The sequence below is a fragment of the Lynx rufus genome, unplaced genomic scaffold, assembly GCF_022079265.1.
Source record: "Lynx rufus isolate CCGP_SWC_20201006 ecotype Redwood Valley unplaced genomic scaffold, mLynRuf1.p SCAF_17, whole genome shotgun sequence".
In the NCBI taxonomy this organism is placed as follows: domain Eukaryota; kingdom Metazoa; phylum Chordata; class Mammalia; order Carnivora; family Felidae; genus Lynx; species Lynx rufus.
This window is the reverse complement of record NW_025814831.1, coordinates 29564500-29586939: the sequence shown is the minus strand read 5'-3', so window position 1 is coordinate 29586939 and position 22440 is coordinate 29564500. Positions and strand designations below refer to the sequence as shown.

The 22440-nt window shown below is 37.4% G+C and overlaps 1 protein-coding gene across 1 annotated transcript in view; it reads left to right on the top strand.

The window, feature by feature from the left end:
- Positions 1–22440, top strand: part of DNAL1 (dynein axonemal light chain 1) — a 51067-nt gene that overhangs the window by 13960 nt on the left and 14667 nt on the right. Inside the window, exons 3-5 of the mRNA XM_047079384.1 lie at positions 1616–1725; positions 4943–4998; positions 15882–15937. Coding sequence (XP_046935340.1) covers positions 1616–1725; positions 4943–4998; positions 15882–15937 — 222 coding nt within the window. The remainder of the gene's footprint in view (positions 1–1615; positions 1726–4942; positions 4999–15881; positions 15938–22440) is intronic.

Here is a 22440-nt window from a genome sequence, read left to right as displayed (position 1 = left end):
GAACTGATATCAAGAGTTGGACACCTAACCGACTGAGCCACCCAGGTGCCCCAAATCTGTTTTGTTAAAGAAAAAAGTACATATGGAATAGGCTTGTTATTAGATTAGATTTTCTTTGAATCAGATTTTAGGACTTTATTTACTTATGATAATAAGTAATTGCTTTTTTGGTTTGGGTTGTCGGTTCTATTTGTAGATCATATTGTGGCCATAAATCTTTGACTTTAAGATTATTTGAAGACATTAAGCTCACTCTTTCACTGATTAATCTAACATTTATTGAGGGTCTATTAGGTATGTGTTTCTGCTCCCCTAACCTACAAATGTATGGCACAAAAATAAGTACCAAGTGGATGTGTATTAGATCTTTTTTTTCAACTGATCGTATATTTTCTAGTATTGATATCTTATTACTTGACTTTTAAAAATAAGCTTCTATGTGTCTTATATTGCACTATGTTATAGAAAACATAGGAAAGCAAAGGAAATGGTCCCTGCACCTTAGGAGCTTCCTGTTTTGTTGGAGAGAACTGACTTTAAGTATTGAGGTATTTAGAAAATATTATGATGCAGTATATATTGATAATTAAATTTTAAATTGTGTACATAGTACTGAAATTAAACTTTATGGTAGAATTTATTTTAAAGCTTTTTTTTAAGTTTATTTAGGGGTGCCTGGGTGACTCATGTCATGATCTCATGTTTTGTGAGTTCAAGCCCTGCATCACGCTCTCTGCTGTCAGCACAGAGCCTGCTTCAGATCCTCTGTCTGCCTCTCTCTGCCCCTCCCCCACTTGCGCGCGCGCGCGCGCGCGCGCGCGCGCGCGCTCTCTCTCTCTCTCTCTCTCTCAAAATAAATTTTTTAAAAATTAAAAAGAAATTATTTATTTTCAGAGAGAGAGAGAGAGTACATGTGCGCTTGTGAGTTGGGGAGGGACAGAGAGAGAGGGAGAGAGAATCCCAAGCAGGCTCCAAGCTTGTCATCACAGAGCCCAACTCCTTATGAATCGGGAGATCATGACATGAACTGAAATCCAGAGTCGGTTACTCAACCTACTGAGCCACCCAGGAGCTCCTCTAAGGTAGAATTTAGTAGTAAATTATTATAGAGCAAACAGCTTTGACCTCAGCTGTGTTGTAAAGATGGTATCTTCCAAAATTCTTGGTATCTGGGGTTCTATCTCAGACTGAACCATGTATAGTAAAAGATTTGCAAGAAGAGATGCAAAATAGTTGAATCTTCCAGATCTAAATCTGATATTTAAGAAAAGGGTGATTAGCCACAAGGAATTCTTCCCAAGAAAATGTTGTCGTGTTTTGTTTTTGTTCATTGATAGACTCCTAAAGAATTTTAAATATTACAGAAATAAAAGTTATTTTCTTTCCTCCTCCTTTCATTCAGTTGGAACCTAACAATTATCTGAATGAGCCATGTAAAAGCCTGGTGATCAGGGTTAGTTAGTAAATCTCATTAAGTGAACTGTAAAGAATGCACAGAGTTACAAAATTCTGATAATTGTTTTGAAATAAACATTGAAAAGCCTTGCAAAATTCTGGACTTTAGTTCTGTATTATAATCAGGGATCACTTTCTTCCAAATTAATTTTTATCATAGGAAGAGAAAACCAGTCAGAAGCCATCTGAAGCCAAAGAGATAAAGCTTTATGCTCAGATTCCCCCTATAGAGAAGATGGATGCATCTCTGTCCACACTTGCTAATTGCGAGTAAGTTTTCTTGTCTTTTTTCCCCTTCCTTTTTAACATACATAAACTAGAAAAAAAGTGCTTGTTTTCTGTGATCTTTGTTTCTTTTTGTTTGTTGGTTTGGTTAATATAATTCTTCCTTTGGCAAAGCCAAACATAAAAGATTATTGGTTTATGGGGGACTAGAAATAAAGTAACCCTGAACGATATAGTACTTTTTTTTTATGTTTATTTATTTTTCAGATAGAAAGTGCCAGCAGGGGAGGGGCAGTGAGTGAGGGGGACAGAGGATCCAAAACAGGCTCTGCTCTGACAACAGCGAGCCTGATGTGGTGCTCAAACTCACAAACTGTGAGATCATGACCGAAGCCGAAGTTGGATGGTCAACTGACTGAGCCACCTAGGTGCCCCAATATAGTACTTTTTTTTCAGTAAAAATTTTATAATGTGCCTGGAAAATAGAATTTTCCTTGTCTCTTGGGAGAAACTAAATAACTAAGTAATACAATAAGACTTTATTATAAAAGCTAGTATTTCTCTTGTAAAATTAGCCAGTCAGTACTATACAGACTAGAGGCCTAACAGATACTGCTTTAAATTTTTTCAATTGTAAAAATACATCGTTAAAACATCTAGAAAATATAAAAAACACAAAGGAAAGGAATTAATATCAACCAAAATTGCACCATCTTTTTTTTTTTTTTTTTTTTTTATTTAAAAAAAAAAATTTTTTTTTTCAACGTTTATTTATTTTTGGGACAGAGAGAGACAGAGCATGAATGGGCGAGGGGCAGAGAGAGGGAGACACAGAATCGGAAACAGGCTCCAGGCTCCGAGCCATCAGCCCAGAACCATCAGCCCAGAGCCCGACGCGGGGCTCGAACTCACGGACCGCGAGATCGTGACCTGGCTGAAGTCGGACGCTTAACCGACTGCGCCACCCAGGCGCCCCGAAAATTGCACCATCTTTTGAGAATCAGTGTTAGCATGTTGATACAGAGCCTTCTAATTTTTCTTTCCTTATTGGGATCAAATTATACTTATTATTTTATAATCCTATTTTCCCATGACTTTAAGTATCAGATCTATATTAATTCCTCTTTTTTTAAAAATTAATTTATTTATTTTGAGACAGCATGGGTGGGGAAAGAGTGGGGAATAATCCTAAGCAGACTCTGTGCTGTGCTGTCAGTGCAGAGCCTGATGTTGTGCTCAAACCAGGAGATCATGACCTGAGCTGAAATCAAGAGTTAGATGCTTAACTGACTAAGCCACCTAGGCACCCCTATATTAATTCCTCTTAAGTTATTTTCTCAATACTCTACATACTTTTTTAGCAAGGTTCTGTGGATAATTTGAGGCAATTATACCATGACACCTTGTGACCATGCTCTCAGGCTGCAGTGTCTTGTTGGAGCTGTAGATTGTTATAGAATCACTTGGGATTCTTCCTGATTTCTTTAGTCTGTGTTTTTCTAAATGTAGCGCACTAACTACCTACATAAGAATTTCCTAATGCAGGAGGTAAGCCCCACACCAAATATATAGAAATAGAGTATCTACTGATGAAACCTAGGAATCTATAATAAGCAGCTTGAGTGACTCTTCTATGCATATTTGTGAACCCATGCATTAGACTAATATCTGTCTTTGGAATGAAAGGGAGAAGCAAACATATTTAGTTATTGTATGCAACTTGTCCTTTATGATAAGAGCACTGTGTATTATATGAAAATCCACCCTAGATTTTTTTTTGGCTTTAAAAGCATGATTCCAAAGAGCACTGTTTCAAAGTGGTCAAATATCTTTTTATCATAAAGCCATCTCAAAGGCAAATGTTTGGGAAGGTTTTGTACCTGGTACCAAATTATCTTGGAACTGCTTGGAAGGAGTCAGCCTGTTCATACTTTGGCTGACAATCTCTTTGGGCAGGTTGCCTAAACAACAATTAAAGAATTCATCCCAGTCATATTCCCAGATTTAAGGCACTCCATTTTTCACTGGGAGTTGTCAGGAATTGGGGATGGCTAGAAAATATACAGATTTGATCAATAATTTACACTACAGTAATTGCTTTTGTAAAAAAATGAGTAATTCTTTTTCAAGTCAAATCATAAAGGATAAGATCACATGTTCTAGAGTCATTTTTTGGAGAGTTTTAAATTTGGCTCTACCCCTTTATGGCTGTGTAACATTAGGCAAATTGCTTAACATCTTTGTACCTCAGTTTCCTCACTTGTAAAATGCAGATAATAATAATAATACTTATTTCACAGGATTGTTGTGATGGTTAAAAGAAACAAAACCGGTTTATGTAACAAGTACTTAGACGAATACTGGGCACACATTGTGTTCAATAAAATTAGCTTTTATTACATTTTTTGCATGAAATGTACTGAAATATTAAAACTTTGGTCAAGAAAGAAAGACTAAGAATGTGTAGTTATGCTCCCTTTAAAATTTTTATATAGTTAAATTATGAGTAGCAAAAACCTAGACAAATGTATACAAACCATTAAAAGTAGTTATCTCTGGGGATATCTGTGGAATGGTTAGCATTACATTATGACTTCTTCAGTATACATTTCTGAATGATTTAACACATGAGCAGATAAATATCTTCGCACATGCATATAATATAGTTCTGCTTTTTATCAAAAGGGATCACATAAAATGTTTTGTTCTGCTAGATGGTTTTTTAACTTGACCACATATCATAGATGTCTTCCCAAGCTGGTATCTGGAGCCTAATTTCATTTGTTTTAGTGACAGTATAGTTTTTCATTATCTATCCCTCAGTTGCTAGATGTTTAGAGATTTTTCCCTATTTTTTGCTATTACAATAATACAATAAATAATCTAGCTTATATATCTTTTGGCATTGTATTAGTATTTCAGTAGGATTTATTCTTAGAAATGAATTACTAGGTCAAAGAATACATGCATTTTAAAAAATTAATAAATAATACTAAATTACCTTCAAAAAGTTTTTTTAAATTTTCTGCAATGAATATGTATTAACTTTGTGATCAGAAAAAAAGGATGAGGATTTCAAAATGAAAGAATACATGCCATGTCTGAGGGGGAAAAAGATTTAGTATAAAAAGAAAATATGACTTAAATATTATCTTCTATGGGCACTTGAGGAATAATTTCTGATAAACCATTTATTTATTTTTCTGATACATCATTTAAAATTGTTTCATATTAATTCAAGTTTTCCTTTGTTCTTTTCAAGGAAGCTTTCACTGTCTACAAACTGCATTGAAAAAATTGCCAACCTCAATGGCTTAAGTAAGTGATCCACAGTAACAGATGGCTCTTGGGTTTTCTCATTATTGGAATAAACATTCTAGAGACACTATGTAATCCCAGAAGCTAGCACCTGTTTTAACCACAGTAATTGTCAGATGACAGAGAAAATATATAAACCATGTGTCTTAAATTTGGTTATCCAAAGAAAATTCAAGAGAACAAAAGACCTAAACATTTTAAAGATGTTTTAAAGCTTTTATAGAGTTAGAATTAAATAGAAAAATGAGATTTTTTTATTATATGTATTTTGTTCAAATTTGTCTGTCTGTCTTTCTTTCTTTCTTTCTTTCTTTCTTTCTTTCTTTCTTAAGAATTCCAGGTGGTATTCTGGAACTTTTTATTTATTTATTTTTAAGTTTATTTATTTATTTTGGAGAGAGAGAGAGTGAGTAAGGGGTAGAGAGAGAAGAAGAGAGAGAGAGAATCCCAAGCAGGTCCTGTACCATTAGCAGAGAGCCAGACATGGGGCTTGAACCCACGAACTGTGAGATCATGACCTGAGCTGAGTCGGACCAAGAGTAAGAGGCTTGGGGCGCCTGGGCAGCTTAGTTGATTAAGTGTCTGACTTCGGCTCAGGTCATGATCTCATGGTTTGTGAATTTGTGTCCCACGTCAGGCTCTGTACTGACAACTCTGAGCCTGGAGCCTGCTTCAGATTCTGTGTCTCCCTCTCTCTCTCTCTCTCTGTCCCTCCCCTGCTCATTCTCTGTCTCTCTCTCAAAAATAAACAAAAGAAAAAAAGTCGAAGTCTTAACTGACTTAGCCTCTCAGGTGCCCCAATACTTGTTATATTCAAATTTTAATTCCTCACCATCATTTTTCTTGTGTTCCTTATCTGTGTTAATGATGTTGCCACCATCCCAGTTGCCAAGGCTTCTGACTCCTGCTAATTTCCTATGTTTGGTGAAACTTGGTGGTTTAAAACAATAATTCTGAAAAACAACAGCAAGAACAAAAACAGTTCTGGAGGCCAGAAGTCTGAAATTGGTTTTAGTGGGCCAAAATCAAGGTTTTGACCAAGCCACACTGCCTGAAGGCTTTAGGGGAGAATCTGTTCCTTGTTTCTTTTAGATTCTGATGGCTGCCACGTTCCTTGGCTTGTGAGGACATCACTCTAATCTCTGCCTCTGTGGTCATGTTGACTTCTCCTCTTTCATCTGTGTCACATATTTATTTCTCTGCCTCCTTCTTTTTTTATTATTAATATTTTTAAATTTATTTTTGAGAGAGAGCATGAGCAGGGGAGGGTCAGGGGAGTGGTGCAAAAGATCCAAATCAGGCTATGCACTGAGAGCAGCAAGCCCAATGTGGGGCAGAAACTCATGAACTGCAAGATCATGACCTGAGCCAAAGATGGATGCTCAACTGACTGAGCCACCCAGGCACCACTCTCTGCCTCCTTCTTAAGAAGAGATGTGTGATTACATTTAGGGAACACCTGGATAATCAAGGCTATTCTCCCTAAGATCCCTAACTTGATGACATCTACAAAGTACTCCCCGCCCCCCCCCCCCATAAGGTAACATTCACAGGTTCTGGGGATTAGGATCTAGGTATCTTTTGGTGGGGAATTATTTAACCTACCATGCTCCTCCTTTACTTCCCTTAAGACATCTGAGTTCATCACTGAGTCCTGTTTACTCTTTGAGAGAGCTCTTAAATAATTTGTTGCTTTTCCATTTCCAGAAGCTATGGTTTTATTTAAGACCCACATCATCTCCCCCTTGTATTTTCAAACATTTTTTTTACCACTTTTCCATAGTAAGGAATACATTTGAATTCATGACTCAGTACATATATTCATATGAATATACATATCAAATACATACATACACATGTGAAGTGGAATAGGTTTGTAAAACAATATTTACCCTTATAGCATAGGTTCCAGTGTAAGTTTTTAAATTATTTTTAATGTTTATTTATTTTTGAAGGAGAGAGAGAGCATGAGTGATGAAGAGGCAGAGAGAGATAGGGAGACACAGAATCCAAAGCGGGCTTCAGGCTCTGAGCTGTTAGCACAGAGCCCAACACGGGGTTCAAACCCAAGAGCCATGAGAAGTCGGATGCTCAACCAACTGAGCCCCCCAGGAACCCTCCAGTATAAGTTTTTTAAAGATTTCATTTTTTAAAAATGCTTGTCACAACCCATTAAGCTGATTTCATATCACCCATAGTTTGAGAAACACTGCCATGGGGTGCCTGGGTGGTTCAGTTGGTTAAGCATCCGACTCTTTTTTTTTTTTTGATGTTTATTTTTGAGAGAGAGAGAGAGAGTGCAAGTGGAGGAGGGGCAGAGAGAAAGGGCAACAGAGGATCCAAAGCAGGCTCTGTGCCGACAGCAGAGAGCCTGATGTAGGACTCGAACCCATGAACCACGAGAGCCGAAGTTGGACACCTAACCACCTGAGCCACCCAGGCGCCCCTAAGCATCTGACTCTTGACTTTGGATCAGGTCATGATCTCAGGGTTGTGAGATCCAGCCCCAAGTTGGGCTCCATGCTGGGCATGGAGCCTGCTTAAGATTCTGTCTCTCTTTCCCTCTGCCGCTCTCCCCTGCTTATGTGCTCTCTTTCTTGAAAGAAAGAAAGAAAGAAAGAAAGAAAGAAAGAAAGAAAGAAAGATAGGAAGGAAGGTAGGAAGGAAGATAGAAAGAAAAGAAAAGAAAAGAAAAGAAAAGAAAAGAAAAGAAAAGAAAAAAACACTGCCTTATGACTTTTGTGATAGCCTCCTAATTGATCTTTTTGTCTCCTTTCGCCCAGTTGACATTCAACATTGATAGCAGGGTTTTCTTTCTAAAAATATTATTCTTGGGGCGCCTGGGTGACTCAGTTGGTTGAGCATCTGACTCATGTCCGTGGGTTCAAGCCCTGCATGGGGCTCTGTGCTGACAGCTCAGATCCTGGAGCCTGCTTTGGATTCTGTGTCTCCCTCTCTTTCTCTCTGCCCCTCCCCTGCTTAAACTCTGTCTCTCTCTGTCTCTCAAAAAATAAAATGTTAAAAAAAATGTTTTTTTATATTATTTTCATTATCATTCCTCCAGATCAGAGACCTTTAATGGTTTCCCTTTGCCTAGTAAAGACCAAATGCCTTAATGTTGCATTCAAAGTCATCTAAAATCTGTGCCACCCTATTCACACCTGAATACATCATTCTTTTTTATGACTTTGTGCATTTGTTAATGCAATGCTTTTTTCCTTTGAGAATAGCCCCTTCCTCAACATGAAAATCCTGCAAAAAACAAAATTAAGATTAAGAATGTCAAGTTTAAATGTAATTTCTCCCTCTAAAGACTTCTCTAGTGATTGTCATAATTATTCTTTCTCTTTTTTTAATGTTTATTTATTTATTTTTGAGAGACCAAGAAAAAGCACAGAGGAGGGGCAGAGAGAAAGGGAGAGAATTCCGTGTGGGCTCTGTGCTCATAGTGCCACCCAGGCACCTCCATTATTACTCTTTCTTTAGGAATATTAATAACTGTCTTGGATTATAATAATAAATACCCACTTCATATAGTTATTGTGAAGATTAAATGAGTTAGTATATATAAAGTGTTTTGAATAGTGCCTGGTACATATAAATGTTCAAGAAATATTAGCCATTATTATGGTTAGTGAGGAATATGTTCTGTCTCTTCAGATAATGAGCTCCTTGAGTGTAAACATCACATCTTACTATCTTATCTTCCAAATCTCCATCCTCCTCCCAGGACCTTACCCAAAGTTGGCATTCAGTATTTATGTAGTCCTGGAGAAGAAGCATTTACTATTAGAGCTGTGCATAAGATGACTCAGTATATTTGTTTTTCACTGACTCATTAAACAATTTGAGATGTTTCACTTTACCATTAACCCTTGAACAACATGGGTTTGAACTGTGTGGGTCTATTTACATGCTGATTTTTTTTTTACAGCACTGTAAATTTATTTTCCTTTCATTCTTGAATGTATTTTCTTTCTTTTGTGATTTTCTTTTTTTTAAACTTTTTTTTTTTTTATTTTTGAGAAGAGAGAGACAGAGCATGAGTGGGGGAGGAGAGAGAAAGAGGGAGTCACAGAATCTGAAACAGGCTCCAGGCTCTGAGCTGTCAGCACAGAGCCCAATGTGGGGCTGAACTCACAGACTGTGAGATCATGACCTGAGCTGAAGTCGGATGCTTAACCAACTGAGCCACCCAGGCGCCCCTCTTTCATGATTTTCTTAATATTTTCTTTTCTCTAGGTTTATTGTAAGAATATAATATATAATACATATAACATACAAAATGTGCACTAATGGACTATTGACCAAGGCTTCTGCTCAATAGCAGGCTGTTAGTCGTTAAGTTTTGGGAGAGGAAAAATTTATACTCAGATTTTCAACTGCCTGGGGTTGGCATTCCTAACTCCTGTGTTATTCAACAATTATACAGACACTTTGTCTATAATTGAAATAACTTGCTTTAATGAGATTAAATTGATGATATTTTTTTAAAGTTTATTTATTTTCAGAGAGAGAGAGAGAGAGAGAGAGAATCCCAAGCAGGCTCCATGCTGACAGCATGCCTGACGTGGGCCTCTATCTCACAAACACTGAGATATGACCTGAGCTGAAATCAAGAGTTGGGGGGCACCAGGTGGCTTAGTCAGTTAAGCGTCCAACTCTTGGTTTCAGGTCAGGTCATGATCTCATGGTTTGTGGGTTCTAGCCCTGCAGAGGGCTCCTCGCTGGCAGTGAAGAGCCTGCTTAGGATTCTCTCTTTCTCTCCTTCTCTCTCTGCTCCTCTCCTGCTCTCTTTCTCTCTCTCTCTCAAATAAACTGAAATCAAGTGTCGGATGCCTAACCAACTGAGCCACCCAAGCACCCTGATGATGTATTATTTATCAATACAGATAACATGCTTTTCTTTTCATTAAAAACATGACTCTGACAATAGTGAAAATAGATAACCTCTGTACAGGGCTGGCAATAGACTTTAACTTATAATCTAACTTTGGTCAATTGGTAGTGACTCTCAGAAAAATTTAATTAATTAATAAGAGTACCAAAAATTCAGTAGAAAGAATAGCTTGATCAGTTATTGATGTCTGATGTAGACATGGATTGAGACAGTATAAGCATTTGTACCATACATTTGCTATACTTGATTCACCCCATTTTAGTTGTGCTTACAACAAATAGTACTTCCATAGTCTATAGCCGGTCACTGGGGAATACACATCATCTGTGACTATAAAGCAAAAAGACACTGCTGATCCCTATGAAGGATTGAATATATGACTGTAGCCTATCTCTCACCCCTTCCCTTTCATGAGCACTATAGTCTCACTTGTTAAACTGTGATGACAGGATCTGGAATAAAAAGGGATTCCTATTTAACAGGGGGTTTATAAGGCAGAATAACCCTAATGGCAACTTATGTTTATTGTAGCAAAACTGTGGCTAGAAAACTGCATACCTGGACTATGTTGAAAACTGTGACTAAAAGGTTGTACAATATGAATATTAATAATCTCATATCAAATATTAGAACATAAATTTTGTTGCCTTGTATCTTTGGTAAAAACTTATACTTTTCTCCTTCAGTTTACTAAATAAACACAGAACTTTCGAACACTGTTTTGATTTTCACCAGGACCCTTCTTGTATGAAGAAAAAAACAGTGTTTTCCTTCTAGTGGTGCTCTACTTCTGTACCACCTTCTACTTCTGAAAAATATATCATTGTGTTATGTCAGAACATTTAATTTATTAACTTTGATATCATAATTTATGTCCCTATACAGTAATCAATAAGATCTTTTTAGCTTTCCATCACCATTTTCGTGTGTATTTTTTTTAAAAGGTGTTTAAAAAAAAAGAGTTTTATATATTAACTTAGATACTATCTTTGGAAGAGCTACATATATTTTATATTTGTTATATGCAGTTTCTGAGGTTGTTTCTCAGTCTTTATCTTAGTTGACCTAGCAGCATATTTTGACATGAATGATTTAGTTCCTCTTCGAGGTAATTTCAATGTTTGGCTTCTAGGACACTGTGCCCTCCTGATCTTCCTGTCTTTCTGGCTGCTCCTTCCCAGTCTCGTGTCTCCCACTTTTAGGTATTAGAGTGCTCTAGGCCTCAGTTCTTGGATCTCTTCTCTGTTCTGTCTTCACCTATTCCCTGGATTATCTCATCTAGGCCATGGCTTTATCATCTATATGCTGATGGTTCCCACATTTGTATCCCTAACCCAGGCATCTCCTCTGAACTCCGGATTTGCACAGTCGGTTGCCTGGTATTTCCATTGGATGTCTACTAGACATCACACACTTAACATTTCCGAAACTGAGTGCTGATATCCTTCCCCAGCCCCAGCTAAACCAACTTCCTATGTGTCTTTCTCAGATAGCAACAACTCCATTCTTCCTGTTGCTTAGGACAAACTCCCTGGTAATTTCTTAACTCCTTTCTCACACATCCTATGCAAGACCTATTATCTTTCTTTCTTTCTTTTTTAAGTTTTTAAAATTTATTTTCAGAGAAGATAGAGAGTCAGGAAGGGACAGAGAGAGGGAGAGAGAGAGAGAGAGAGAGAGAGAGAGAGAGAGAGAGAGAGAGAATCCCAAGCAGGACCCACGCTGTCAGCGCAGAGCCCAATGCAGAGCTTGAACTCACAAACCGTGAGATCATGACCTGAGCTGAAATCAAGACTTGGGACACTTAACCGAATGAGCCACATAGGTGCCCCAGTATCTTATTTAGTTTATTATCTGGCAAATTGTTAGCTCAATGACAGCAGGAATTTTTATCTATATTATTCACTATTGTATTATCATATAGTATATTTTAATCACTGCAAGTGATTATAGCTGTTCCTGGTGTATTGTAGATGCTCAATAGTTATGTGTTGAATGAATAACTGTTTGAATAAGCTTTTCAATCTGCATGGAATAGACAAAATAAAATGGCAATCTTTCCATATCAAGAAGCTTTAAAGAATAATTGATTATATGATTTTCTTAAATATTTAATTTTCACACATATATTGTTATATGGGGTGTATGAATTTGCTAGGGCTGTCATAACAAATTCCACAGACTAGATGGCTTAAGCAACAGAAATTTATTTTCTTACAGCTGTAGAGGTGAGAAGTCCAAGATCAAGGTTTTGGAGGGTTGAGTTCCTCTCTCCTTGGCTTGTGGATGGCCATGTTTTCCTCTGGTCTTTTGATTTTTCTTTCTAATTTTTTTTTATAGTTAAAAAATTTTTTTTCACATTTATTTATTTTTGAGAGACAAAGCACAAGTGGGGAGGGGCAGAGAGAGAAGGAGACAGAATCCAAAGCAGGCTCCAGGCTCTGAGCTGTCAGCACAGAGCCCAAAGTGGGGCTCGAACTCACAAACTGTGAGATCATGACCAGAGCCGAAGTTGGACACTTAACTGAATGAGCCACCCAGGCTCCCCTCTTTATAATTTTTTTAACATTTATTTATTTTTGAGAGAAAGAGACAGAGCGTGAGTGGGAGAGGGGTAGAGAGAGAGGGAGACACAGAATTGGAAGCAGGCTCCAGGCTCTGAGCTGTCAGCACAGAGCCCGATGGGGGGCTCGAACTCAAGCAGTGAGATCATGACCTGAGCTGAAGTCAGACACTTAACCAACTGAGCCATCCAAGTGTCCCTCCTTTGGTCTTTAATGGTCTTTTCTCTGTTTCTGTCTTCTGTGTCCTAATCTGTTCCTATAATTCTTATACGGGCAGGAGTCATATTGCACTTTTTTTTTTAAGTTTATTTATTTATTTATTTATTTATTTATTTATTTATTTATTTATTTTGAGAGAGAGAGAGAGAGAGAGAGAGAGAGAGAGAATGAGGTAGGGGTAGAGAGAGAAGGAGAGAGGGAATCCCAAGCAAACCCACCAACCGTGAGATCATGACCTGAGCCGAAATTGAGTTGGATGCTTAACTGGCTGAGCCATTCAGGTGCCCCAGGGTACCAGTCATTGAATTTTACCTAAAATGATCACATTTACTTTAATTCACTCTTTAAATTCCCTATCTTTAAATACAGTCACATTCTTTTAAAAAAAATTTTTTTTTAATGTTTTTTTATTTTTGAGACAGAGAGAGACAGAGCATGAGCAGGGGAGGGGAAGAGAGAGAGGGAGACACAGAATCCGAAGCAGGCTCCAGGCTCTGAGCTGTCAGCACAGAGCCCGACGTGGGGCTCGAACTCACAGACCATGAGATTGTGACCTGAGCCGAAGTCGGACGCTCAACCGACTGAGCCACCCAGGTGCCCCTAAATACAGTCACATTCTAAGGAACTGAGTGTTAGGACTACAACATATGAATTTTGGAGTCGAGGGACACAATTCAGTCCATAACCAGGGGACTTGTTTCAACAGTTAAAACATTTTGCATGAATTAGATCACTCGTAAAATACTTTGTCCTGAAAGTTAAGTGTTTCTCATAACAGAATTTGAAATCATTCATTAGGGGTGCCTGGGTAGCTCAGTCAGTTGAGCGTCCCAACTCTTGATTTCGGTTCAGGTCATGGTCTTGCGGTTTGTGGGTTTGAGCCCTGTGTTGGGCTCTGTGCTGACAGCCCAGAGCCTGCTTGGGATTCTCTCTCTCCCTCTATCTCTGCCCCTCTCCTCTATCCCTGCCCCACCCCTGCTTGCCCACATGCGCGCACTCTCTCTAAAAATAAGTAAACATTAAAAAAATAAAATAATTAAATTAAATAAATTAAAACAAAGTTTATATAGCCATATATGTCTGATCTCTCTCTCACACACACACACACACACATTTATTGTGTACGTACATGGATTAAGCATTATGTTGAATATTTTAGACAATTAATCTCATTTAATCTTGATATTCTTACAAGTCAGATATTATATTTCCTCATTTTACGTATAATGAAACTGTGATTCAAAGAAGTTTGGTTGCTTCCTTAGAGAGTTGGGATTGGAACTCAGTTAATTGAATTTTTGTTCTTAACCATTGAATTATGGATGTCATAGAACAGTACAGTCCAATAGAGCTGTCTGCACTGTCCCAATAGAGTTGCCACCAGCCACATACAGCTATTAAGCTCCTGAAATGTGGCTAGTTTGATTGAGAAACTGAACTTTAAATTGTATTTAATTTTAATTAATTTAAATTAAATAGCCACACATGGGTAGTAACTACCGTATTGGATAACATAGTTATAGAAGGTTAAGTTGTGAAAACTAAATGTATAACTTATAAATAAGTAATCAGCAGTTTTTTTAGAACAGAAATGAGGTTTCCTGTGCTTTGCTAGAATCTTTTTTTTTAATTTTCAAAAATAATACATGCACATGGTTTTATGCAAACAGTTCAAAAAAGGGTACAGTGGAAAATAAATTTTCCTCTGACCATAGACTCTCAGTTCCCTAAAGCAACCACTGTTTCTACTTTCTTTTTTTCTTCCAGAAATAGCTTATAGATACATAAATAGAACCAACCTTTTAAAAAATACAAATAAGCATTTTTTTTTTTTCAACGTTTATTTATTTTTGGGACAGCGAGAGACAGAGCATGAACGGGGGAGGGGCAGAGAGAGAGGGAGACACAGAATCGGAAACAGGCTCCAGGCTCTGAGCCATCAGCCCAGAGCCTGACGCGGGGCTCGAACTCACGGACCGCGAGATCGTGACCTGGCTGAAGTCGGACGCTTAACCGACTGCGCCACCCAGGCGCCCCCAAATAAGCATTTTTAAACCAAATCACAACCTAATTTTTTAAAAGATTGCAAGCAAAAGATTTTAAAATACTAATTCATTTTATTTCACTTTAAAAAAAAATTTATTTTTTGAGAGAGAGAGAACACATGTGAGCAGGGGAGGGGCAGGGAGAGAGGAGGACAGAGAATCTGAAGCAGGCTGTGTACTGGCAGCCTAAAGCCCAATGCAGGGCTTGAACTCATGAACAGTTGCTTAACCAACTGAGCCACCCAGGCACCCCTGATTTCACTTTTAATCCTTTTTGGAGTGAGGTGTGCTATGCATAAATATGTTCCTATTTTCTAGCATGAGTCTTCATACTACAGTAGATTTGAAATATACATATGCTTCAAAAATTTTAAGTTCAGAGCTTCTTGGGGCACCTAGGTGATTCAGTCAGTTGAGTCAGACTCTTGATTTTGGCTCAGGTCATGATTTCACAGTTCATGAGTTTGAGCTCTGCATCAGGCTCTAAGCTGACAGCGTGGAACCTGCTTGGGATTCTCTCTCCCTCTCTCTCTCTGTTCTTCCCCCACTTGTGCTCTCTCTCTCAAAAATAAATAAATAAACTTAAAAAAAGATGAAGTTAAAATATTCTTTAGTCTTATTTTATCCCTATAATATTTATACTAGCCAGCTATTTATTTATTTGTTTGTTTGTTTATGTTAATTTTTTAAATGTTTATTTATTTTTGAGAGAAAGAGACAGAGTGTGAGCAGGGGAGGGGCAGAGGGAGAGGAAGACACAGAATCTGAAGCAGGCTCCAGGCTCTGAGCTGTCAGCACAGAGCCCGATGCAGGGTTCGAATTCACCAATCGAGAGATCATGACCTGAGCCGAAGTCAGATGCTCAACCGACTGTACCACCCAGGCGCCCCACTTGCCAGCAATTTAAAGCCATGTGTTCCAAATAGCTAACCATTTGTAAATTTAATATTGTCATGATGTGAAATTATAGTGTTTACCTTAGATTATAGGTCAATGTTATTTCCTACTTGATCACCACTTTATTAATACAGCCTTTCTAACTCATTAGATCAGTATATTTATTATATAAAAGTTATTAACACTTTATTTTACTAGATTTACAACAGTTGTAATATGATTCTCATGAACAAAAATTGTTTTTTTTTTCTACTACAGAAAACTTGAGAATATTGTCTTTAGGAAGAAACAACATAAAGAACTTAAATGGACTGGTAGGTTGTTATTTATTTCTTTAAAAAAAGCATGCACTTTTCCCCTTAATATACAAGTAATATTTGTTCATTGCAGAAGCTTTGCAAAATCAAAAAGCAACTATAAAAAGTACCTATAAGCCACTGACAGTGTAAATATTGTTAACATTTTGATTGATATCTTTCTTGTCTTTTTTCTATTCTTTGATGGGTATGTAGAAAATGAAATCATACTATACATATTGTTTTGTTCTCTTTTTTTACTTAATATGTAAAAATCATTTTTTTCATGTCATTCATTCATTTAACAAAATCATTCAAATATATTTCCTGAATGCCTACTTTAAGCCAGGCACTGTTCTAGGCATTAGGGATACAGAAGAATATGTAATGAAGTCCTTGCTCTCCTAGAACTTCCATTACAGTAGAGGTAGACAGTGTAGAAAATATTTGTATAATGCATATGCAATACATTGTATAATACAGGTGGTGATAAATGCAATGAAGAAAAGCCATGCATATACGAGAACATAGATTGACAGGAAATGAGGAAAAAAGCTATAGGGCTGACCAAGGGACAGGTACTCCGGACTGAAGTGGGACAAGTGCAAATGTCCTGAAACTGAAGCTGCTCCATATGCTTGAATTAGAGCAGAAGAGTTGAATGAGGGTAGGGAATTGCCCTCAGTAACTTGGAAAGGGAGCCAGGAACGAGGCTACATTGGGTCTTACAGGTAATGATAAGATTTTAGATTTTTTTTTTCCAAATGGCTTACAAAGCCACTGGAGGTTTTTGATCAGAGGATGTAACTTAAGTTTTTAAAATAATTTTCAACCATACCCCTTTTTTTATGATAGCATAATATTCTGTTTTACTGATATACCATAATTTTTTAAATCAGTTACTTATTACTCATTATTTATTTCCAGTTTGGAGTTATTATAATCAATGCTATTATGAATCTCCTTTTAGCTATATTATTGCACACATCTATGAATAATTCCTTGGATAAATTCCTTGAAATGGAATTGCTGGGTCAAAAGGTATGAATTTCTTTTAAGGCTTTTGTGGCATATTACCAAGTTACCCTTTGGAAAGTTTTAACAGTTTATATTCCTACCAGCAATGTATGAGGGTTCCCATTTCCCCTTATCAAACTTGGGCATTTAAAAATTTTTTAAGTTTTTGACAGGGAATTTTTTGGCCATTTGAATTTCCTTGCAGAGAAGTTGAGATGAAACAATATTGTAAAATTAGGCAGTTTTGGGAATGACAAAGCTAATGTCTTTTTCTTGTATTTGTTCCCAAACAGATAATAATTTTTTTTTTGTATGTGTATTTTTATTTTTATTTTCTTTTTATATATGAAATTTATTGACAAATTGGTTTCCATACAACACCCAGTGCTCATCCCAAAAGGTGCCCTCCTCAATACCCATCACCCACCCTCCCCTCCCTCCCACCCCCCATCAAACCTCAGTTTGTTCTCAGTTTTTAACAGTCTCTTATGCTTTGGCTCTCTCCCACTCTAACCTCTCTTTTTTTTTTTTTTTTTCCTTCCCCTCCCCCATGGGTTCCTGTTAAGTTTCTCAGGATCCACATAAGAGTGAAACCATATGGTATCTGTCTTTCTCTGTATGGCTTATTTCACTTAGCATCACACTCTCCAGTTCCATCCACGTTGCTACAAAAGGCCATATTTCATTTTTTCTCATTGCCACGTAGTATTCCATTGTGTATATAAACCACAATTTCTTTATCCATTCGTCAGTTGATGGACATTTAGGCTCTTTCCATAATTTGGCTATTGTTGAGAGTGCTGCTATGAACATTGGGGTACAAGTGCCCCTATGCATCAGTACTCCTGTATCCCTTGGGTAAATTCCTAGCAGTGCTATTGCTGGGTCATAGGGTAGGTCTATTTTTAATTTTCTGAGGAACCTCCACACTGCTTTCCAGAGCGGCTGCACCAATTTGCATTCCCACCAACAGTGCAAGAGGGTTCCCGTTTCTCCACATCCTCTCCAGCATCTATAGTCTCCTGATTTGTTCATTTTGGCCACTCTGACTGGCGTGAGGTGATACCTGAGTGTGGTTTTGATTTGTATTTCCCTGATAAGGAGCGACGCTGAACATCTTTTCATGTGCCTGTTGGCCATCTGGATGTCTTCTTTAGAGAAGTGTCTATTCATGTTTTCTGCCCATTTCTTCACTGGGTTATTTGTTTTTCGGGTGTGGAGTTTGGTGAGCTCTTTATAGATTTTAGATACTAGCCCTTTGTCCGATATGTCATTTGCAAATATCTTTTCCCATTCCGTTGGTTGCCTTTTAGTTTTGTTGGTTGTTTCCTTTGCTGTGCAGAAGCTTTTTATCTTCATAAGGTCCCAGTAATTCACTTTTGCTTTTAATTCCCTTGCCTTTGGGGATGTGTCGAGTAAGAGATTGCTACGGCTGAGGTCAGAGAGGTCTTTTCCTGCTTTCTCCTCTAAGGTTTTGATGGTTTCCTGTCTCACATTTAGGTCCTTTATCCATTTTGAGTTTATTTTTGTAAATGGTGTGAGAAAGTGGTCTAGTTTCAACCTTCTGCATGTTGCTGTCCAGTTCTCCCAGCACCATTTGTTAAAGAGGCTGTCTTTTTTCCATTGGATGTTCTTTCCTGCTTTGTCAAAGATGAGTTGGCCATACGTTTGTGGGTCTAGTTCTGGGGTTTCTATTCTATTCCATTGGTCTGTGTGTCTGTTTTTGTGCCAATACCATGCTGTCTTGATGATGACAGCTTTGTAGTAGAGGCTAAAGTCTGGGATTGTGATGCCTCCTGCTTTGGTCTTCTTCTTCAAAATTCCTTTGGCTATTCGGGGCCTTTTGTGGTTCCATATGAATTTCAGATAATAATTTTTTAAAAAGTGTATATTGTTAAATAATTTTGTAAACATTCCCAATGTTTTTATGACTCTGGCCTTCTCCCCACTCCCAGCCCCACCCCCAGTAAGCCTTGCTTGTGCTTCCCAAGAACCAGTGGGGTTGAAACTGCAGTGCTTCTCAACAGTAACCTCCCAAACCACACAGGCTGAAATAGCCACCCCCTCATTACAGAGGCAGCTGTAATAGCCAAATAGGAGGCAGTGTTCAGCTGCCTGAAACATGGAATGTAAAATTGAAGGAAAAGGGTCTATTTTAAACTACTTAGGAAAACTGATGGGATACATTGCAAGCCCATTTGTGTGTATGATCTGGCCTCTGCCTTCCTTTCAGATGTCATTCCATGTTACTCTTCTTCCTAGTTGGTAATCTCTAGCCACTGGTCTTTCTCCTCCTTGAGCATGCCAAGTCTGTTCCCACCTGAAGGACCTTTCTACTTCCCATTTCTTTTGCCTTAAAAACTCTATTACCTTGGACTTCTTTGTTACTGACTCCTTCTTAACCTTCACACTTCAGCTTAGATGTCACTTCCACAACAGTGTTCCAGCTGCCATATATCTAAAGTAGCCCTCTGGGCAAAAACTCTTGCCACTTATAATTTTTTTCAACTTTCTTATTACTATCTGAAATTCTCATTTACTTGTTTTCTGTCTTTGTCTCTTTCTGTCATGTCACACGCATGCACACACAGACACACACACACACACACACACACACAAATACACACATACAAATCCTAATGAGTACCTTAGTTTTGTTCATGAGCATATACATTAGTGCTTGATATATGTAATAGGCACTCTGTAAATAATATACTGAGTGACTCAATATATTACTAATTACAAAAACTATTAATTCTAAGCGTAATATATGTTAATTATAAAAAACAAGTCAAGCAATTCATAAATATATGCAATACACTGAAAGTCTTTCCTCTTTTTACCTATAGATATCTGTGTGCATGTGTATGTATGTATATATATGTTATATATGTTTGTACTGATAATATACGGCCATATTTTTTCTGCTTTTTCATTCAGTAGCATATCATAAATATCCTTCCATGTCAAAACATGCAAATTTAATGCATTCTTTTTTATATAACAATGTATTTAACTATTTCTATACTGCTGAGCATTTAGATTATTTTCTTGCGGAAGGTGTGCTTCTCTCTCTTTTTTTGCTGTTACAAATCATGTTGCAATGAACATCTTCACACATATAACCAATAGTTATTTGAATGTTTTTTAATTTTTTTTTTTCAACGTTTATTTCTTTTTGGGACAGAGAGAGACAGAGCATGAACGGGGGAGGGGCAGAGAGAGAGGGAGACACAGAATCGGAAACAGGCTCCAGGCTCTGAGCCATCAGCCCAGAGCCCGACACGGGGCTCGAACTCCTGGACCGCAAGATCGTGACCTGGCTGAAGTCGGACGCTTAACCGACTGCGCCACCCAGGCGCCCCATTTGAATGTTGATAGAGGCTAGATTGCTAAAAATAGAAATGGTGAGGATATTTGCGTGCATTTAAATTTTTGATGGGTGCCTCAAATTGCTCTCACAATGCTAATTCTACTTTCTACTTCCATCTATGGTATATGGATGAGGATTATTCCCTCCACCCTCAATACCCATTTATCCATATTTTTTAATCCATATTTTTACATTTCTTTTTTGGGGAGAGAGAGAGAGTGGGGGAGATGGGGAGTGGGAGACAAAGAGAGAAAGAGAGAGAGAATCCCAAGTAGGCTCCATGCTCAGCGCAGAGCCCACCGTGGGTCTGGATCCCACAACCCTAGGATCATGACCTGAGCTGAAATCAAGAGTTGGATGCTCAACTGACTAAGTCACTCAGGTGCCCCTTTAATCCATATATGTTTTGATTTTTTTAGTGTGTATTTATTTTTGAGAGAGGGAGAGAATCAGCGTGTGAGTGGGGGAGGGACAGAGAGAGAGAGAGAGAGACACGGAGGCACAGAATCCCAAGCAGGCTCCAGGCTTCGAGCTGTCAGCACAGAGCCTGACGCAGGGCTTGAACTCACAAACTGCGAGATCATGACCTGAGCCAAAGTCAGACACTTAACCAACTGAGCCACCCAGGTGCCCCAATCCATATTTTTTATATTTGCCAATATGATAGGCAAAAATGGAGTATTGTGTTGTTTTAATCTGTTTTCTTCAGTTAGTTGTGATCTTGAATGTCCTCCTATATATTTGTTATACGTTTCCTCTTTTGGTAATTGACCAAACATAGTTATTACTCATTTTTCTATTGGCTTTATTTTTTCTTATTGCATTCTAGGCGCTATCAATATTCCTAATAATTATCCATTGTTGAGACTATTATTACTATTATTGCCGTTGTTAACATTTATTAGCTATGTAACAGACTCTTTACATGCATTGTTTCATTTGAAATTCACAAGTAGATAATGTCCTCATTCAAAGATTTAAAAAAATCCTCAGTTCAGAATAAAGATACTCGGGCTCAGGTAGTTATCTAAAGTGCCCAAGTATAATGAACAGGCACTTTTAAATATTGTTGCTGAGACCAGAAGTTTGTCAATAGCTATCACAGTCTTCAATGTATATTTACTTTGTCCCAACTATTCTATATCTAGGACTTTTTCATCCTCACATACATGAACAAAGATGTTGGACCAAGTATGTTCATTGCAACAAAGCTTGTATAAAAAACGTCAACAATCTTGGGGTATATCAATTGTAGAATAGCTAAATAAATAAATATAAATAAATAAAATATATCAAGAGGAAAAATGAGGTAGGACTTACCTATACATGCTGGATGGAATAATTTGCAAGGTATGTTGTTAAGTGAAAAAAAAAAGCAAAGTATATAGGACTGGAAGTCTTATAATTCCACTGAATTTATAGATTGATTGGAGAAAATTGAGGTCTTTATAATAATGAGGCTTCCCTTACAGGCAGATTTATTCAGATTTTTTTATGTCTAAACTTTAAGTAGAATTTTATAGTTTCAATTCCTGTAAGGCCTGTACACTTCTTATAAAAATGTATTCCTAAGTAATTTATAGTTTTTGTTGCTATGATGAATGAAATAATTTCTCTCTAATGACTTCCTGTTTATAATATAAAATCTATTTGTTTTTGTATGCTTGTAATCAACTGCCTACAAACATTTCTTAACTGTTTGTGAATCAGATCTTCCTAAAGACTTCCAGCAACATTATGATATCTGAATTCATTACTTTATACAAAAGGCAAACAATAACAATAATCATCATTTTATGTGGTCCAAAATGGAGGTTTTACAGCACTCCCTTAAACCTTTCCCACTCCTATAACCTCCAATGTAATATTATTTACAGAACAGACACTTTTTTATTTTTTTTGTTTTCAATATTCATAATGGTTTGTTGACCTCAAAGAATCATAAACTTTAATAGCTGAAAGGGATCTTAGAGAACTTCTTGTCTAGCCTTCTCATTTTTGTTCCTTTATTTTTTATTGTGGTAAAATACACATAACATAAAATTTACCATGGTAACCATTTTTAAGTACAGTTCCATGGTATTAAGTATATTGTATCATTGTACAACCATCACTGCTGTCCATCTCCACA